The following is a 13634-nucleotide window of genomic DNA, read 5'->3' on the forward strand; positions in this document are numbered from 1 at the left end:
ATGTATGCTGAAATGAAAGGGGTTTTGTTGCTCAGTCCCATGGTGTATCAGTCAGACGTCTCTAAGCCCCCCAGTGCATCAGCAAATTGTGCAATGTTCATGGGAGTCATCTCCAACTGACAACTTGAGCCATGAACAACTGTGAATTGTACCCACATATCCCCCCTACTTTATATTTTTGCAAAGCAGGTTTAAAACGGCCTGCTACACCAGTGCTTGAAGTCCCTGTGCCCTGAAAATATTAAGTGTGAATTATACCGTATGTTTTAAAAAAACAACATCTTTTGCCTCAGGCACCAGTTTTATATGGGGTGGGGGGCACCAGGGAGGAGTGTTTTGGTTAGTGTTAAATTGCTGTCCCTGGTGAAACAGAACATCAAGGATATTTTCTATCGTCCCATTTGTGGGCCCGATGTGAGTTACGTGCCCTGCTCATGTGTTGAGCCGTTGTTGAGTCATTTCACTCAGTGTCCTCTCTTTGTCTATCAGGAGCATGTTGTTTTTCTCCAGTGTTCTTTTTGGCTCTCTCCGGCAAGTCGGTTATTTCATCCAGGGTCAACCAGTGATCCCTTCTTGTCTGCAGATCCAAGCATCTCAGTGTCACGGCCCACATGAAGATTAACTGATATTCCACTCTTTTTCCTGATTAAACATGTGCTTTTTCATCTTTGCAGCCAGTGCCATACCTAATGGGATGTCATAGATCTAGCTTTTACTGAGGTCTTAGTTTTGCTGGGAACATTATCATGTATTTCAGTCCATGCCATTCAACTTTCTCTTTGTAGCATCAAAATTCTCCATTTTATGTTGCTGCACTGCTTCCGATGAGTTTGCAGTGAAAAATACCATAGTGTTTTATTAAGGGTTTGGACCAGTTTGTTTGTCAAATTGGAGAATGGCATTTCTGGCCCTTTAGTTTAGGAATTTAGCTGTTATAGTTCTCAGAGGAACTCTGGATGAGGGTGGTTGGCCAGGGATTCGGTGAGCTGTGCAGAAGAGAAGGCAGATGGCCCTTTTGGTTTCAGGACTGATTGAATCCAGTGCTCTGTGAACAATTCTGAGTTGGGTCCCTCCTCCTTCTCCGAAATGTCTACAAATTGAATGCTGTTCTTTGGCGTCTTCCCTCAGCATTTTCGACTGTAAGATGAGGTATTGTAACCATGCAGAAAGAGATTTGGCCATTTCATGAAGTTTCTTTCATCTCGAACACAATTTCCTTTAACCCCGGATTCATTCATTGCCCCTACTCCAAGATTTTAATGAAGTTTATATGCAGCAAGATAAGGGTCACATTCATTGAGTCGATCTTTTAAAGGGAGTGGTATTGTTATCACTCTGTGCTGATCGGATAAATGCAAATGTATCCATACTAAACAGTGTGTGTTTTCTTTCTGTTCCCCTGTCATTCCCTGTTGTGGTGGGTAGATTGAGTCTGAGATAGTAGTATTCACCTAATATTTGTCCTTGGCCTTTAGGGTAAGGGAGTCCATCCTTAGCTGGAGAGACTGGAGTCTCTTTAACATTGTATAGCATGTTGCAAGGCCATTGGCTTCTTAGATCCTGCCAGCGGGGGCCCCCAGTTTAATACTAACCTCCCACCGGATGCAAGTCTTAATTAGTACAGCCATATCCATGGAACAAATGGAGGTCTGGGTTTAGGAGATACAACATGAGGCTTTCATGGAGAATATCACCTATCATCTCTTGGCACACTGCATCATTGGATTGCCACACTAGCACTGCACGTCTGTTAACGGCATCTTGGATATACTGTGGCCAGGTTCACCCACCTCACGCCAGGGTGTCTCTTTGCAAGGTTCATATCTCAAGGCAGTATTGGAGGCTCAAATGACACCAACCTGGTCAGAATCAGTTAGACCCAGCTGCTTCTTCTTCAGTCCTTTCCAATCTCTTTCTGTTCATGTGCGTCTTGCTGTGCTTTGACTTTCAGCCTTTTGTTACTGCTCGCCTGTTACATTCCCGGGATAGGCCCATGTAGCGAAGCGGCTCATTTCTTACATTGTTCTATTTTTCAGCTGTGTACTTTTGCACATATTTGCATGCACAACAATGTGGATTAGTTTCTCCGAAACTACCTTGTTTCCACATCTAGCTTTGCACATTATCATGATACCTCGAACATCTTGTACTAGGCATCTTTACGCACTATGTACAAATGTCATCCTATCTTCATCCACAGGCGACAGGGCTATCTGCATATCCATAACATCGCTAATCCACACGTACATTGCAAGGAAGCTTTCTATTATCAATAATGAGCATCCCAATAGATTAGTGGAGGAGGCACTTCAGCTGAAATCAAGGGTCCCTACATGCTAAGACTTCACCAAGCAGCGGTCTGACATCTTGGTGAGGGGGTGTCCAGTTCCTGACCAAGACGGGCTCCTTCATTCTCTCCCTTCAGGTAATTGGGTAAGCTCATCCCATGGGGGGATTCTTGGCTACACACACTCTAGGCACACACAGAGGAGGGCTTGCATAGTAGGAGTACGCCCAATTACTGCATTGTTTATATGCCTGCATATATACACTGTTTTGGCACCATGGTAGAACTGTATCTACTGTTTACGCTTTTGGTGCTTGTAATCACTTTTATCTGTTTCTGTCAACTGATTATCACAGCACATGTATTCTATACAATAATAACATTGGTTCATTAAATATATTGAAAACATCCCACTGTATATTCTGTATATTTCTCTGAGCACAAGTAAGCATGAGTGACTAAGCAAAAGGTTCTGATCTGTTTCCAAGTTCCCTGATGGATCAGGATTGTCATGTTCAGTGGTTGCCAGAAACCATTCGCTCCCTGGTTAGGTAAGGGATGCTTACGGTGGCACTGTGAGTTAGCTGGTCTCTAGACCAACAGATCCTGCGGGGGGTGTGGAATCAGTCTAGGCACCAAGTCCCTAGTTTATGGTGTCCAAACAAACATGCAGATACTACGGATTAGTAGGAACTACACAACACGCCCGCACTCTGCCCCTGGTGAACAAGTTCCAGGCCATGCAACTCGCACCTTTGGAAGGTGACAAGCTGAAAATCCCTGCCAAGGGCTATTCCCTCATTCGATAATCACTGGCGTTCCATGACAGCACATGCCCCAGAAAAGCTTGCCCTCTTTGCCAAGCTCTTTTTGTATGGTTCTCCTGATCTTCTTGCTTGGCAGGTATCTTGTCGATACAGATGGAGGGAGGAGGTGCACCTTATCTGCAGCATGGGCTGCGCCCACACATTTTTCAACTACAGTCCTCTCCCGGCCCCAGTGACAGTTCCTGCTCACCACTGACCAGGATTTTTAGAGCCTAATTGCAGGGCAGGCTGGAGCTCAGAATCATGCTGCCATCATGCTGCGCGTTCGTCCAACTCAACAAACACACTGCATTGCCCACCTGCGCCCAGTGCATCAGTTTTTAGCAGCGATGACTTTGATCACAGGTCCTTCGGTGACCCATTGACTGGTGGCCCGGTGGAAAGTGGTGGTGCCCCAGAGGTGATAGCAACTGAATCACCATGTTATATGTAAACCAAACACCTCTACATGAGACCCTAGCTGCTATCTCATTGAACCACAATCCAGTAACCTCAAGATTTGGTATAATTTTACCAGTACTAAACCGCCAAATAAACGTTCCTAGAAACAATGCTCCATCAGTTCCTTGAAGCACTGATAAAGAAATAAGAAAATGACTACTGATCGTCTAACTGGCTTCTTCACTGATAGGATACTACTGTCTGATCACCACCTGCTCAATCAATCTTGATCCCATGTGGTCACAGACTGAGCTTCACCTCGTGAGACACCAGACGCATTCTTGTGACCAGTAACCTTTATAATGACTAAGTTATAATACAAGCAAATAATGACAATTGGCTTCTTTCATCCAGGCGTATTCTCCATTCTAGCTTTCACAGACAAGCTCTGCACTCAATCGGTGCTGCCACACAGAATTATATTCTCGGAGTCTTTTGATGCTCCGTCGCCTCAAAATAAGTGATCACTAAGCAAAACCCCAAAGGATATTTTCAATCTGAGCTCCAAACCTAAAACCAGCTCTTTTCCTCTCTTCCTAACACTGCTTCTTTTTCACGACCTGTAAACATCACATTTGAAGAAATGGCTGCAGAGTGTGTGTTCTAGTCAAGCACTTTAACGTTTTTCTTTCCTTTTCCATGATGCTCAGAAATAGCTCCCATATCATGCTACATTTCTTTGGTGTTTCCATGTAGTGTATAGGTGACCTGCTCCATGACTCTGTTCTCCCATAAGATGGCTAGCCACATCTCTTTATTGGTTGTCGGTAGTTGTGAGCTCAAGCTGCTTTTAGGCAATCTCATTTGGAATGTGTCGTTGTCTACGCACCTAAGTGATATGTTAATGCGAATCCATATTCAGTTGAGTAGTTGTAGTAGAGCTCGCACTGCCCACTCACTTCCAGAAAATTCAAATCCCATAGTTTAGTATAACCCCAATGTTTATGTAGCATATTGTCTCATTGACCACAGTTATTCTATGTGTTTTGATCTGCTGCTTTCACACTCAAAAAGTTAAAATACTGTTTACTTATGATTTTAAATCGAGCATTTCCATGTTGGATTTACACCATACAGGCAACCTCATTTCATCTTTAGTTTTCTAGTCACAGTATTCTCCCATTTGATCTGGTAATGTTGTCTCTCTTCACATTATAAATTGCTAAAATCGGCCCTCTGGTTGCCCGAGGATTTCTGAGCCAGGTGCTTTAAAAGACGAAGAGACTTGTTGGCCTCAGCTTCATGTCTGGGTTAAAATACCAATGCTTATATTACGCACATTCAGATTTATGCACCCTTAAGTCACTTGCCCTGTTAAAAATATTTAATATGACCCTAGTAAATACTTAGCAATATGTCCACTCTAGACATCCATCTAAAATGCTTCCCCTTTAATTATAAAATCGTTGTTGTGATGGATAGCATGGGATATTCATAAAGTTGCATTTTGATCCTGGAAAATTCAAGAATGCTTAAACATTCACCTTTTTAGCCTTTTAATGTCACAAAGATGAAACATGTTAGTTTGGTCCTAAAGATGTTGGTAAACTTCCAAGGGTGAATAATTTTTCATATCCATTTTAAACTTCTTTTCCCACGGTTACACAAAGCACACTAGGGAGTCCAAACGATTTTAGGCTTTTTAAATCCATCAGGAATCATTTTCCCCTCCGACTTTTAATTTTGAAGCGTGTTCTTTAGCCAGAGCCACCATTTCATGTTGTGTCTGTAACCAATCGCAGGTGAGTCAAAGTAAAATATGCTGATCACTTAGTATGGAATAACTATGTGATTGTGTGAGCTAAAAGTTCACACAGGGGCTTAACATTTGCAAACCTATGGGCAATTGTTGTCTTTATCCTGTTCTTTCCCTTGCTTTGAGTTCTCCATTATGCCTTTGTTTAAAGGTACTCTTGATATATTGAGCTGAACTCTAACCAAGCGTTGTCATACATTGAAAGATCTCTCTACACTTTTTCTATTGGTTCCAATGCTTTTTTCCACAATGCTAGCACCTTCTCAGTGTTTCATTTCCTTTGAGGTATCGGCAGAGGTATATTCAAGGAGTAAGAAGAACAAGATCACAACACATATTCAGAAGGTTTCAACCATTTTCCTTCAGATTGTCAATAACAGGCGTGATTGATATATGTGCGGTTTTGTTTGGGATATGTTGAAATTCATAATATTACAAGATTCTGTATTCGCTGGCAATAAAGAGTGCTTCTGATGAGTCTAATGCATGGAGACTACTACAGGGTGAAATGTGGTGCATATGTTATCATTATTTCTTAAAACCATGGGATGTAACCTGCTATTTTGAGAAACTTATTTTTACAATTCTTTCTTTTTTATTTTTTGTAGCGGATGCAGATGCTTTTAAACTTCTCTGGGGGATGAAGATGAAAAGGAGACAAAAAAAGCCAACCCTTCCAGAAACTGTTACGGAACTAGTCACTGAGGATGGGGGCAAGGTGTACATAGTTGGCACAGCCCACTTTAGTGACAGCAGCAAGAGAGATGTTGTGAAGGTATTGACAGAGCTACATAACCTCAATTAATATTTAACGTTTATTTTTTAAAGTGGCAGAAGGTAATATCAAAGCAAACCTGAGCAGACTGCTAATTCATTTTCTGAAAAGAAAATGGTAAAATACCTTTTTGGATGTAACTAATGGAAGAGGTGATTAATTACTCCATTCTCCTGCTGGGGAACGTTTCATAGATCCACATGGTTTGGCTACTCCTTGTTACCAGGAAAGTATGCATTTTTAAGCATATATTATTTTAGATTGTATCTTTAGTTAAACATGTTATGCCAGCTTAACCCTCCTTGCTCCCTCCATTTAATTTCTCGTCCATTTTCCACGATATAACACAATAAACAGTGTATAAAGTTACAGGGACAAAATAGATAAAATATTGAGAAATGAGCCTTAAGGAAATATTGGCCCAGCTTTAGATTGTACTTCGACCAGTACTGTCTACTGTAGACTTCTTTTGAGTTGGAAATTCCAACCCTTCTTCAAGTAAGGCTTCTATTGAAGACCTAAACGACCTGTGAACCAAGGTATTGTGTTGTGGTATAGCTGCAGCAGATCTCTCCCATACTCTGGCAGAAATAAGGCAGTTCTCTTGTTCTTTTGCAAAAAGCATGCACTTAAGTGTGTGCGGACCATGCATCTGAGGCGGATGGTGCAGTATCTGCTGAGCCTGTAGCGGATCTGGTTGCTGGCAGAGCATCACAACATTGTGGTGTGGCTGATGGTGGTGGGAGGAGCAATTTATTTTTGGATATGTAGCCGGCAAACCTAGCGCAGAGAAAGTGAGTTCCAGAGTCTGCTGATAGGTTGCACGGTTGACCTTCTGAAGTGTTAATGTGATTTCAGGAGCTGAGGGCAGCTGTTGGGCATTGTATATGCTTGGAAATAGACAGCAAAAGGTCCTTCCGCCTCTTCATGGGACTGTTGCTATGTATGATGTCTCAGATTTTGGTTAGGTATGTATCTACTGTTCTGCTACTAATTGGGCATATACGGGGCCATTTTGGAGTTGGCAAGTGCGGAGAAAACCTGAAAGTCACTTCACTTGAGCACATGTTGAACTGTTGGTGGCTCATGCTCTCTCAGCAGGACTTAATGTAAACCGACTTGTATGTGATTTTTCATACTTGAGGAAATACACCAAATGCATACCACCATAAGTGATATAAAAAAAGGTTTAGGAGCACCTATTAAATGTACCTTTTTAATGTAAGTGCTTGGGTAGTGATGCACTCTTGAGGGACCTGCATCCATTATGAACATTTTGCTGTCCTAAAAGGACCCCACTTGACTGTCACAATCCATTTCCTGCCTCACTGGTTGCCATGAGGAGCTTTAATCTGATCTGATTTGGTTGTGCCTTTCCAACAGTGATACTTTCGTTGTTCAAGGCTGCGTGCTATGCATCTGGAAATCTGGGTGATAAATCTCCTTTCATTGTCTCTGTCCATGGCCGTAAAGGTTTACCAAAAGGATATAGACATCTTTTGGTGTCCTTCTTGCTTTGCCGAGGTATAGATTATATCATCTAGCCATGCCTGGTTAAAAATAAGGTCAAACCGTGGTTCTTCCTTGTGGTCCATGTATACACAAGAATAACAATGGCGTTGTCCTCAAATACAAGAACAGGGACTGCAAGTAGTTAGTGAAATTACAGGCAAAATTTTTTTTTTTTTTTTACAATTTCTTTTTACGCCTGTACTGATATGCAGTCTGAATGGGAATTTTATTTTCAGATAACTGTATTACAATATAGTTGCTGAATATTGTAACCCACTACAAATAAGAGGCACTGTTCTAAAATGACTGATATATGCCCCAGGAAAACTCCAAAAAAGTCAATAAATAAATGTGTAAAAGAACAAAAGAAGACATAAAAAAAAATTGTTAGACCTTTAGACATCGCTGTTTAAATCCTTCATAGAAAACTGTGTTTTTAGCTTTTCTGTACATTTTCTCTATAATTGATATGCCTTTAATGGCTCTTACTTTGTTCCTCTTGGCTTTTCTTGATCAATTCTGCTCAAAGTTACTCAGTTGATTCGTTTTTGATAAAACTGTTCTGTAATGCAATGTAAAAACATATGCTTGCACATATTTTTATGATGCATTGTACATAGATAGGTGTGCTAGTGTACAGTGCAGCAAATTACAGTGCTGCAACATTTTCAACCTACCATATCAAGCTGTATATGGTTGCTATGTCTTAACTGTGCACGGCACAGAGCTCTTTCATACACTTACTTCATCATAAATACTTTATTACTTCATATTTACCATAAACGTTTTTGCATCGTAAATATACAAACCTAAATAACCACCCAGTCGTTAAAACACAATCGCTTAAGACGTAATTAAAATTCCGCTGTTAAAATGGATAGTCAAAATTCTGAATAAATTAATTTTTGATGCATGGTCTGGGAACTTGTAGCAAAACTAACCAGCTAAGTTTGATTTGTAATACATGCCATTTCAGGAAATTGTCAGAATAGGTATATTCATATATTGAAGCTTAGCATTTGATTTCCCTCCACGGACACTGGGTTTGTACTACAGCCGGAGTGCCAGCTTGGATCCAGGGCCAAAGGACTATGCAAGAGCTCTAAACCTCTCATAATAAGCTAGACATTTAATATTTTAAATATAAACATAATAGTGCAATTAGCCTACTCCCACCCGTTGAGCTCTTTTCCTAATGACCCTCATGTGTCCAAGAAATTTGGCACCCGCACAGGCAAACAACGGTCTTGCATCTGATTTTAACATTTGCATGGCTTCCAAATGATTTTGGGTTCCCAGTTGTTTGCAAATGGGACTTAGCCAATTAGCCCTGGGAAGAGCATATGACGGACAGACAAACATGACATTCATCACAGATTTCACAGGAGCCTTACAAGCTGGGCACCGCTGAGAAGTTGGTGGGTCACAATGCCATCCTCCCACTGGATCATTCAAAGGGAGGGTGCCAAACCTGAACTGGATATATAATTTCCTATCCTTTGGTGTCTGTATTATTTCAAAATAATACGACGGGGATCTGACCTGTTTGTGGGCCATAAATTCTAATGTAGGCTTTTCCCAGGATGTACTTTTTCACTCTACTTGGGCTACCCAATCCCTATATCCTACTTTTGCTAAGCTTTTTTGGGGGAGCATAGTTGAATCGTTGCTATCCCATTCAATAAATAAATAAAATAAACACCATTTGAAATAATTTAGTTTGTCTGTGTCCGTTCACAAACCATACACCCAATGACTTGCGCTAGATCTCCACTGCAAAGAAGGAAGTTGCAGAACAGCTCTAGAAACCACTTTCAAAAACTTCAAACATTCCCTTCATTCATGTGCATTTCTAGCATAAGGTGGACGTCTTAGACGAGCCAGGCGCCAAACCCATCTCCAGCACCACTGAGCCCTTCCATTGCTCTTCAGCTGGCTGTACCAAAAGCAGAGGCCGAAGAGGACCATAAAGTACCATCCTTAGTCTGACATAAACCAACCATAAACCAACCAGGGAACGTCTTTCTAAGCAAGCTAAAATGCCACAGCAGTCCGCTTGTGGTGAACTACCTTAGCATAGCCAGATAGTTCTATTTAAATTTTTGAAGACACAAGAGAGACACAGCCTACAAAATAAACAATGTAAACTAACTACATTTTTGTCTTCCTAACTGCCACTTAATATATATATATCAGAAACGATCAAGAGTTGATGAGATCGCTGACTACACTGGTAAAAATAATAATAACCAAATGCCCGCAAATGTACAATATAACATGTAATGTTGCAATGGCAACTTGTAACAACAAATGTAAAAATCTCAAACAAATTTAAACAAAAAAAAAACGATCAAGAGTAAGATTGTCACTAAGTTAAAGAAATTAAATGTTCTATCAAGAACACAAAGCATGCTTTCCTTTGATGCAATATATATAGCAAGGTATAACCTGCTACATGAAGTAGTATTTTGCACTTAAGGACATCTGCTACTGAAAGTCATTTCGTCCTTCAAGCCTTCCAATTTTTTAAAATATTTTTTACAGCAGTACCCTTCGAGTAAAAATGTCATGATCGTGCATGTTATACCATGAATTATTCTATATGTATGTTAAAAAACAATATTGAAATGATACGTCAATGATGTAAAATATCACAACATGCGGTTTTTAAATAGGTTATGCATGTGACAATCTGATTTCAACAGTCCAATGCATAGTTCGTTATTTCATACATTGCATCATGTGTAAATCGCCTGTGACATCACTGATGTTGTCATATGCTATTATTATAAATTATAATGTTATGTTTGTACTGTACTTTATATTTCTTGCGACTAGATTCAACATTTTAAGTAAATTGAGTGCATCCTTTCGTGTTTTTTTTTTTTAGATATAGTGATGAGCCGGGGCTAAATTCCACAGTTAAGGGTCTTCTGGTCAAAGATTTGCAGAATATCAGAAATATAAATTCCTAGCCCCATGAATAGAATTCTATGAATTTGTTTCTACCATAACATAACTCAGTGCAGTAAATCTGCAAAAGCCAAACCACTGGACTATGTTCAAATTTATGTGCAGTTTTCTTTGAAAAAATATCTTGAGTATTTTATTAAAATAAGAAATATATTCCATAGCAGTATTTCCTAATAATCATTTCTTAGGACGTTTTAAACGAGCTTCATGTAACTCACGGTTTTTCTAGCAATAACATTGGGCAATTGGAAACCTTATCCCAGTGGTCAAATAAATGTGCGGTGTGTATGTAGAAGAACCTCACAGTTATGACCATCAGGAGTGCAACAACCACATGGAAACAACATTGAAAGGTTTGATGCAACCTTTATGCGCTGACTTACAGGGCACACAAATGTATTTATTTTTGGTCTTGTCCTGTAAGGCACATCCCGTCAGTGCCTCTTAAATTAAAAAATGCCTTGTGTTTATATCTGAAAACTTTTGAATAAGTTCCGTTTATTTATTCCAGACTGCTTCATTGTCTTTTATAGTACATATCACGATTTATTCAGTAACATCTTGGGATGTAGTCTAATTGCTTTTTTGTTTAATAACAGCTTACAACTTGAAAAAGCGTTACATTTTCGGTAGCCCAAAATTTATTCCACCTAGTTCTTTTCTGGTTTTACATCAATGCATTTAAAGTGTTTGCAAAACATTTGCAGAGATCTGAATTTTTGTTTTCCATTTGCGATTACATCTCTTGTTGTTTTCCTGTAGACAATCCAAGAGGTTCAACCTGATGTTGTGGTGGTCGAGCTTTGTCAGTACAGAGTATCCATGTTAAAAATGGACGAAAAGACATTACTCAAGGAAGCCAAAGAAATTAACTTTGAAAAACTTCAGCAAGCCATAAAACAGGTATGACCTGTTCAACACAACACTCTCTGGACTTGGTGTAATGTGAGGTCCACCGTGCACATGCTGTGTTTAATAACCAGTGCATCACTTGGTATGCTGTGAGATTTACTGCTGTAATATGACTGTGAAACAGATTTGACCATTTTTTTTCTTTTATTTCATTCTTAATTGGGGAGCAAGTTACAAATGAATTTCTTCAGACTTCATTAGAATATCATTAATACATCATAAGCACAGAAAATATACCGCTAAGTGAATTTTGAACAGGTCAGTAGTTCTTCATAGTATAATGCTATCATGCTCTTTTTTGGTATGATAACATGAGGTTTATAATAACCTGTTTCAGACACAAACTCTATTTCCATTTAGATTTTAAAAATGCGCCTATTTGTGCTGACTTTGCCACCTGCACCTATTTGAACTACAAACTTGCTTGTCATTTTCATATACCATTCCTTTGAAAGTGGGTGCAATCTTAAATTTCCATGATCTGATAGAGACTTCTAACAACAGATTTCTTACCTTGGAACATTCTCCAGTCGGCAGACTGGATCTGGAAACTTTGTGGCGTCGTCTGGCTCCATGTTGCCTTGTTAGTGTCATCTGGGGTTTTGGTCCCTACATATGTGCTACTCCATTCAGCTCCAATAGCGTTGTCCACGCCAGAAGTGACATGTGCAGTGCCTATATAGGCTCCACTCCAGTGTACTGATGTCAGTTCTTTCTTTCCTCTCAGTAAGTACAGCTCTAAAGAGCTATCCCCTGTAACTTTTTGAATTACCTTTTTTTGACCTTTTGTCAAAGATTGTTTCGAGACTTTCTCCTTGTGTGAGGATATCCACCAGAAAGGCAGGTTTCAAACTGTGTGGTGACTTTCACAATCCAGTGTCGGTAATGGACTTGCATTTAGTTTGCCTCTGTTATCTGGAGCACGATCACAACTCTGGGATTGCTGCGGCATGCATCCAAAGATGCTGAGGTAGTGGTCCCTCAAGCTCCTCACCGACCGACAACCCCTCCCCTCCTCCCCCGCAACATTCCAGATCTTGGTTGCAAGGAAGGTCCAGAGATTGTTCGTGGAGCCACACCCACTGATTGTCGTCCCATTCAAAGTAATCCGGAAACTCAGTAAGTCCCACCAAAGAAGTCCTAGTCTGAGAGGCCTTGCTACTTGGCTGCGCAAGACTTACGAAGAGTTGCAGGGCCGTCAGCACTTGGGGCCTAGCTCTGTGGTGGAGCCTGCGCTGTCTCTGTGCCTTCCTGAGTTTCCAAGAGCCACACTGACCCCCGTCCAGCTTAAAGAATTTTGAGGCCATGTACCTCATATTTGGGCGCCCTTGGGTCCGGAAGGGGCCCATGCTGTTTTCCCCGGTGCACTTGCCCTCGGTGCCATTTGGGCTTCAGAGATGCACTGACTGATCCAGAGCGGCGCCGGTCGAAGGACCTGTACCTTCCCTGGCACCCCCTCCAATGTTGATGCCCATTGGTTGTGCCGCCCCATCCTCATTCCAGACTCTAACACGGAGCAGACAGGCGTCATCCGGCAGCAACTGGGGGGCAAACTTCCCATTTCTGAGCCAGTGCCTTATTCTTATGACAAGCCGGGATTGAAGGGAGCAGTCTGAGGACCCTTATGGTTATCAGCCCTTAGAAGACTTTGAGGACACCTAGTGTGAGGATATAAGAGATTCCCCAGCCCAGTTGACTGGACACCCTAACAGACACTTGCCTGATCTCTCCATCTACCGTGGCTTCGAAGAAGGGTGTCTTGTTTGCTATGGTGGTAAGGAGGGCAGCTGAGGTGTTGAAACTTCAATTGGCCTCCGTGGCAGTCAAGATGAATGTCCTGACCGAGGTGCTTCAACTGGGAATTACCCATCCAAACTACTTCTCCCTTACATTTAAGCGATCACAGACGTCCTACTCGGGGCATGGTCCAATCCTTGCACAAGGGCTCCTGAGTACAGGACTATTGCCCGCCGTCATCGCCCCACCCCAGTAAACCCCAGTTTCCTCAACCAGCACCTCAACCCAGAGAGCTTGGTGGTTCTGGCTTCCACCTCCAGAATCAGAATCCTTTGTCCCAGTCAGCAGCCGCAGCCTCCAAACTCCTTTAGTTTGCCTTCCAACCGCCATGGGCATTTAATTGGGGGGGGGGGG

General features: G+C 41.3%; 1 protein-coding gene across 7 annotated transcripts in view; it reads left to right on the top strand.

The window, feature by feature from the left end:
* The window catches only part of TRABD (TraB domain containing), a 214679-nt gene that overhangs the window by 47931 nt on the left and 153114 nt on the right, over nucleotides 1-13634 (top strand). For all 7 annotated transcript variants that reach the window (XM_085653946.1, XM_085653945.1, XM_085653949.1 and 4 more), the window contains 2 exons: nucleotides 5920-6086; nucleotides 11334-11474. In XM_085653946.1, coding sequence (XP_085510072.1) covers nucleotides 5920-6086; nucleotides 11334-11474 — 308 coding nt within the window. The remainder of the gene's footprint in view (nucleotides 1-5919; nucleotides 6087-11333; nucleotides 11475-13634) is intronic.

This window comes from Triturus cristatus, chromosome 4_1 (genome assembly GCF_964204655.1).
Source record: "Triturus cristatus chromosome 4_1, aTriCri1.1, whole genome shotgun sequence".
NCBI lineage: Eukaryota > Metazoa > Chordata > Amphibia > Caudata > Salamandridae > Triturus > Triturus cristatus.